Genomic DNA, 7,307 nt, shown 5'->3' with positions numbered 1-7,307 from the left:
GCGTTCTTTTGACTGATGGAAACCAAACTATTTGTACACTGGGTGTTTCATACGCAGGAGCTATGCTCTGATCTGAATCACTCCCCTCCGTGGTGGCCAGGCACTGCAGCATGCTGTGGAGACATAGTCCAGTTGGAGAGAGGGCTAAAGAAAGTCCAAAAGCCCAAGTCTCACAGTTTGTGAGCATCTCCCCAGACACCGTGGCAACAGTTCGGAGTAGAAGGAATCAAATCTCAAGTTGCCATCAGAAATTTTTGGGGGAGTGAATCTATATAACTTTAGCCTTTCTATGAGTTAGTTTCTGACAGGATTTCAAACTGTTCAGTGGAATCAATACCAAGCCACAATGAGGGAAGAAAAAGTTAAAAAGAGGACATTCCAACCCATTAACCTTTTCTATCCTCATTTAAACTGAGAGGTACAGGGCTCTCCTCTCTCCTATCTTCCTTGTACTTGCACAGTATTTCCTTCTTCGCTTAATCTCAATTCTCCAGTGAGGAAAGACCTCTTCTCCTTGGAAATCTCTCTGCTCCCTCTCCACAAACCCAAGGAAGAGCTTCCCCTGCTTCAGCCCAGCCAATGGGATCTTGCCTCCTATGGTAACAGCTATCCCTCTGCATCCCTTCTGAATTAAACGCTGAAGTGCAAACTTGCTCTCCTTTCTGTAGTCTCCTCCATATTCATTAGGAATAGTCTTGGAGACACATCAGGTTTTTTTTTACCTCTCTCAATTCAATTGAGAGTCAATAATCATTTGTTAAGTCTTCCAGTGATACAGTGAAAGAATGAAACCCACCACAACCAAGATGGAGCAGATGTCCCTGTCCCCTGGGCAGACTTACCAGGCAGCCTCTGAGCCCCCATGTCTTAGAGAGAAGTAGTAATGAAAAGGTGCCTGAAAACTTGTAATCTTGCCTTCAACACACCCCTCAGAAGGCACCACAGACTTTGTATAGGAGATGTTAACTGCATTAAACCAGCCCCTCCATATGAGAGCCCCGCCATAGATATGAGAGAAAAATAATAACAGGTCACATAGCGCATTAACACTTGTTTTCTGCACTGTTGCATGAAGAACAGCTGCACACCAAAATATTCCTGCTTCAGTCATGATCACGTTCAGCTATTCTTCATGACATCCTCACATCACATTCACCCAATATGTAAATAACACTTGTATTTCGTGGTTTCATATTTAAAACTAAAAAATAAAAAAAGATGAATATGATTGTTTCCCTTCAGTCCAGCAGGCACATTTAGCTGGTAATCATCTGCCCTAACCATTCCTTTTAATAAAATGGTCATGCAGATGAACATCTGATGTTCTCTGCTTGCTAAATACAACACAGAGTGCAATACTGACTACACACGATGAAACAGTCTAACAGGGCAAGAACAATGTCACTGCTCAGACCAACGGATTTCATTCCTGCTATTTAGTTACTGATGTGAAAAAGCACATCAGTATGCACTATTCCCTACGGAGGGCAGGCTGGCAGGACTTCGAAGAGGTCTGAACTCTGTTTCCACTTTCGTGGTGATCATGGGAGGAAGACAGGTCCTTCTCCAGCTGACTTCCCACTACATGAGCCAAGACCTTCCCTTCTCTGGGTCTAACTCACTTGTGGGCTTGTTGTTGTTCTTGCTGTCTCTCCTTTTCAGGCAGAGAACGTGCCCCAAAAGGAGCTCATCCAACGTATGCGGTGACCAGGAGGTTAGTGCTAATGGCTTCAGCAATTTCTGTTTCTCTCTTTCATATTGGCTGTTGCACTGTTTATCTGACAATGTTTACTGGGGCATGTTCTGAGTTGTAGAATGGGATCCAGAACTCCGCTGTTGATATCAATGAGCTCCAGCTCGTGGTGCCAAGTCGGGAGAATGAAAACAACAACCACTCTGTCAGCCGGGAGCAGGCGGGTAAGCGCGGCGCACCCCAGCAGCAGGTCAGGGCACCCCGCGGCCCTGGCCTGCTAATCAGACCATTGCTCTCCCCACCCGCCTCGCTCATGCACAGCTGGAGAGCTGCTTGACAGCAGAAAGGCTTTGTTGTGGGAATATCCCTTGCTGCTCTCCCCCCTCCCTGGGACGGCAATTCCCCTGGCAAGGAGCACACGGGCACAGCTTCAGGACACTGCCAGCAGAAGCCGTCCTAGTACACAGTGTTGCAGAGACACTGGGTTAGCAGAGCTATGTGTGTGCTTCAGGCTGCTACAACGGCAGCTTATAATAATCCTTAAATTGTGGATGGCTCATCTGCCCCATGCTTAACCATGCCTGGAAAGGGATGAGTTTTATAATGCTTACATTGGCTTTGGACATATCTGACTGCTGGAGCTGACTTTCTGAAGGGCTTTTCAAGTGAGACTGCCTTAGATGCATGTTTCCAAAACAAGAGCAGGAGCTCCCCAGCCAAGCTGCAGATAACGTCACTTGCTGCAATTTTGAGTTACAATCAATGAATTCTATTAGCTCTCCTTTTGGGGGAGGGCCAACAAGGAACCACTTCACAATACATTGCTACACACCATCAGTTTCCCACTAGACCGTCAGCTTTTACACACAATTCTCAAAGCCGTATCTTCCTCAAAAGCTAATTACTTGCTTCCAAAGATCGTTGAGAGGATCACAGCCAGGAGCCACAGGCAGAGATATCTTGGCCTGGACCATAGGATTAGGCCTTGAGGATGCAAGCAGGTGCATATACCTGCAGCATACGGCTGCCTGTGGGAGCAACATTGTCAAGGCTCAAGCAGGAAATGCTTGCACTTCAGAGAAAAAGCAGAGCTCGCCATTATCAGGAATGAGTAAATATGGATTAAAAAAAAAAATAATCTGATCTGCAGGAAAACCTTGTGCATATCGTATGGTGGATTTCAGTTTGGGTCTGTCTTTATCAAACGGCAGACTCAAGGTCATTCCTTTCTTCCCCTCATCCCCTTCCGTCTTATTTTTAAAAGCTTGTAGGTTCAGGAGAGCAAACTTGGTCTGAGCTTAGTTCTGACCAGTGTGACAGCTCGAAGTGGCTCTAGCTTGTCTGGGGAGAGAGGGAAAGGCAGTTGTCGTAGATGAGCTAGGAACAGATGCTTTGGACTCTTCTCAGTTGTTTTTACATGGATTTTCTCTTCTCAGTCACTTCCTGCAGAGGCAGCACAGATCAGTCTCCTCAGGATACTGACCCAGATGTGCCCTCTTCCACCTCTGCAGTGACCACCGAGACAGGGAGCGATGAAGTGTTTATTATTTCTGCTGGACCTGGAGCCAGTGGACTGAGCTTTACTACCTACAGAATACAGGTAAGAACGCTCCTAGACATCACTAGAGACATAGCAAGCCACACAGCGTCCTTCTTGGACAGCACTTGTCACATTCCTTCACTCACGCTTGCTAGTTTGCAGGAGTAGTAGCAACCAAGCCAGGCAGTTCTCCCAACTATCAGGCAGAGCTGCTACAAAAACATGTGGGCTGTGATCCCTCAGCCAGCATCTTCTCAGCTTTCATAAGATCAGGTCTACAAGTCCACCTGGGATATTATAATAGAGAATGCAGAGATATGCCACCAAGCTGAAGCACCAGCTGTCAAGAAATATCTGTTAATTAGCAAAGATAGTATTCCGTTAAATACAGTATGTAGTTTTGAGGATCACTTGTAACAGCCACAGGACCTAGGACCAGGCCTGTTCCTGCACACCACTACCAAGTGTTTAGGCAAGTTCTTCAGCTTCTCAGTTTGTCAGAGAGTTCTGTCACTGTCTCCCCAGCTCACATGAAGAATTAACATCTATTCTAAAAACCAAACCCTTAAAGGGAAAGCATTGGCACCCTTTCAGATATACACACACAAACCTAGATCATTTTAGTAACCTTCCTTATTTTAGCTTCTTCCTCTTCACTCCTAATCACTTATTTAGAAGTAGATGATAGCAGCCAGATCTGACACTTCTGAGCACTCTCCTCATCACAAGTTAGCGATTATCAGTGCAAGTCCTTTTCAAGTCTACATTAAAACCTTTCCAGGTCAACACTGTCCAACATCCTCCTTTTTTTCCCCACAAGAGGGGAAAGAACCATTGTAAGGAGCTCACCTACCCCAAGACAGTCCACCTAATGTTTCTAATCACAGATTACAGAGCAACAGCATTCTGTATCCCTGAAGTTGATTAGTAAGTTACCCACGCACGCAGGCTGATTAGAAATTTCCCTCACTAGTACAAGACATATGCTGAACTCCTCCTCCAATCAACCACACTGATTAACAGCAAAGAAAGACAAGAATAGGAAAAAGCTCTGGTGCTCTGCCTGACTGAAGCACGTTGCTTTCTGAGGAGCACAGCACATGCACTGTATCAGCACCCAGATCAGGCACTCTTGAACCCCTCTACTTCTTGGTCCTGCTTTCCAGCAGAAAGAGCTTCACCTTGTGGCAACCACTTACAATTTCTGGATAAGGAGAAAAACCCATTTTCCTTCCTCTTCCCCCTCACTAGTCAGAAGGAAGAAATGCTCAAAACAAAACATTTCTATTATACCACGCCTTCCACAAGTACGCATAGCAGACTTATGTGTATATATACACATATAATATAGCATTCAAGCAATTCTAAGAGCACATAACCAAAGGATTAAAGTGATTCACCACCGTATCAACTCAGAAGGCTGTTCCTTCTGTTATGTTTTTTGCATACAAAGAAGCAGTACTAAACCCTCAGAAGATCCAAAAACATACCTGGGAAGGGTGAAGGGCCACGGTTAGAAACACGAGCTCTTTGAGCACAGCTGCAGGCCATCCTGTCTGAGGGGGGCAGAGATTGGGCCCAGCAGGCCATCAGCACACCTGCACTCCAGCTAGGATAACGGAGGGCTACTGAATGTTAGAGGTAAAAATGAGTTCTGTTCACAATTTAGTTTCCAGGTGTGTGAATTCTCAGGGTGTGAGATGCATCTCAGCTGGCCACCCAGCTCCTGAGTTTTGTCCCTGAGCCCTGCAGAAGCCGGGTGCGCGGCCCAGTGTCTGCAGCCCAGCACCGGGCAGGCAGGAACTGGGAAGTAATCCTCACATGGAAAGATGTGTGAAACCCCGAGTCTGTAGAGCACAGTAAATAACGTCTTCAGATTCATCTCACCCCAAATGCTCACTTAAGTAAAACAACTACAAAGAGCCGCCGTGAGGAGCTGCAGGGCCATGAGGCTGCCCTCAGCCTCCTCTACTCCAGCTGAACAAGCAGAGGCCCGCAGGTGCTGCCCACACACCTTGCCCTCCTCACAACCTTTGCAGCCCTCCTTTGGAAGTTCTTCATTAGTTACATGCCCAGTTTGTTTTAAAGCATCGCTCAGTCTTTGGCTAGGTTACAACTACGATCTGCCTTCTATCCAGACAAGTGTCAGATGAATAGGTTTTGGGTAAAGAATAAGAGAGTACTTCAGACATGTTTTTTGCTAAAAGATTTTTAAAAATCTAGAAAGTACGCTATTAATCTCAGTAGCTGTTCCAGTGCAATTGTCTCGAAATCACCAAAATAATAAACCCTAAATAGCCTAAAGAGGCTTCTCAGAAGAAGACAGCTGAATTACTATGCATTTATATAAAGACTGTTACTTTAATCAAATCCAAGACTAAGAACTTAACATTGAAACAAATTTATCCAGAGCATGAATAGAACCTCTGCCAGCTTCCTGCAGAGAAGCTCATTTCTCGCCTCTCTGCCCATCCTTTTCCAACATGACATTGTAAGGAAAGAGTTTCTTTGGTTTGTGGAAACTTGGGAGATTTTGTTTATCAGAAATAACAAATGAGAAGCTTTTTGTCTCTCAGACCTTTTAAATCCAGGACACTGTGGGATTTATTTCAGACTCTTTTTAAGAAATGTGTAAACTCTAGGAATGTGGATTTTGCATTCTTCTCATGACAGCCATGTTTGCACAGCTGAAAATTAAAAATACGTGCAGAGTTATGGAACAAGGGGCTTATATTAACAACAGGTGAAGCATTAGCAAGCACAGAAAGAGATTCATAGGACCATGAGGCATTCTTTACCTTTTCTGCTTCTAAAACCACATACATTTTAGGAAGAAAAATTGTGATTTTAAAATCAATATAGGAACATACACAGTAAGTAAGCATGGGATCCTTTACAAGTTTGCCATAGTTCATTCCTATGTCAGGGCAATTCTCATACATAGAGCTGGTGAGAATGATTTCACGTGCTCAGCTCCTGACTGCCAATTTTACACCTGTCTAGACATCTTATGCTCCTGGTAAAGCATGTTTTCCACCCAAAAAAACATTTCCTCTGTGAACTGAAAATCCCCTTGGCTCCACTCTGGGCCTTGTGTCTCGTTCCTTTTACCACAGACACTGAGAACAGATTACTGCCTTTAAAAAAAATTTATTATTCCTTTAGTTCTTCCAAAACTGAGACTAAAGAACACCACTTACTTCAGTCTTTCTTCTTGAATTATGCATTTTTTAGACTTCTAAGTCTCTTGCTTCTAAATTTCTTTCAGTGGGCCTCATTCCCCTACCCTGGGGGAATGTTCCCCATAAAGATGCAGCTGGAGCCTTCCAAGAGCCAAGCAGAGAGGAGGAATTATGTTTTGCACAGCAACGTTTAGTACCGTAATCTGTCAGACACATAAAATAGCTAGAGCTTCATTGTGTTGGATATGCAGTTAGTGGCAGGATTCTGTTTCTTACACAAGCGGAATTTCCCAATTCAACATGAAACCTGAAATTGAAGGAGCAAGGTAAAACTGCTGCTCAGGGAAGCCGCTGACTCCAAGGCAGCATGTTGAAAGAGAAACAAGTTGTATTCCTGTGTCTTATCTTGAGAAAAAGAACCACTGAAAAAATTGGTTGCTTGCAGTAGAAGTCGCTTTTTAATGTGTTTTTAAAACCTGTTGACGAAAGACATTGCTAACGATATTGATTTACTATGGCAGGACAAAAACCTAAAAAGAAGTGTCACAAGCCCAGGCTCCGTGTCTGACTGGGTGACGCCTGGTCACACGGCCGCAGGAGCAGATACTGTTGAGAAGAGGAACGTGCAGACAGAGAATCATCATCCCAGGCAACGCACGTGGAGTGCCCGCACTTTCCATGACTTCCTGGCTCCAATACCACAGCTACAAAAAAAGTGGTGTAGCTGGACCACCAACAGCCCCTTCACAAAGCTGGTTGACAACAGTGTAAGTCTTGCTAGGAGAAGAGCATGGGGTGATCAGCTTCAGTGCCCCTACTTTGCTCCTCTAACCTGCAGGTACAATGCACATCTTGGCCCATCTTGCTTAGTGTACTGGGAATTCTTTTGCCT

At 44.8% G+C, this 7,307-nt stretch overlaps 1 protein-coding gene across 2 annotated transcripts in view; it reads left to right on the top strand.

Annotated features, from left to right (window-relative positions):
* Positions 1-7,307, top strand: part of LOC122165840 — a 30,921-nt gene that overhangs the window by 20,574 nt on the left and 3,040 nt on the right. For both annotated transcript variants that reach the window (XM_042829203.1, XM_042829204.1), the window contains 4 exons: positions 1,663-1,714; positions 1,815-1,917; positions 3,130-3,293; positions 6,937-7,182. In XM_042829203.1, coding sequence (XP_042685137.1) covers positions 1,663-1,714; positions 1,815-1,917; positions 3,130-3,293; positions 6,937-7,182 — 565 coding nt within the window. The remainder of the gene's footprint in view (positions 1-1,662; positions 1,715-1,814; positions 1,918-3,129; positions 3,294-6,936; positions 7,183-7,307) is intronic.

This window comes from Centrocercus urophasianus, unplaced genomic scaffold, assembly GCF_019232065.1.
Source record: "Centrocercus urophasianus isolate 14NV4802_14NV808 unplaced genomic scaffold, USGS_Curo_1.0 seq_30, whole genome shotgun sequence".
NCBI classification, from domain to species: domain Eukaryota; kingdom Metazoa; phylum Chordata; class Aves; order Galliformes; family Phasianidae; genus Centrocercus; species Centrocercus urophasianus.
The sequence above is the reverse complement of the archived record's forward strand: the minus strand, read 5'-3'. Positions and strand labels throughout refer to the sequence as shown.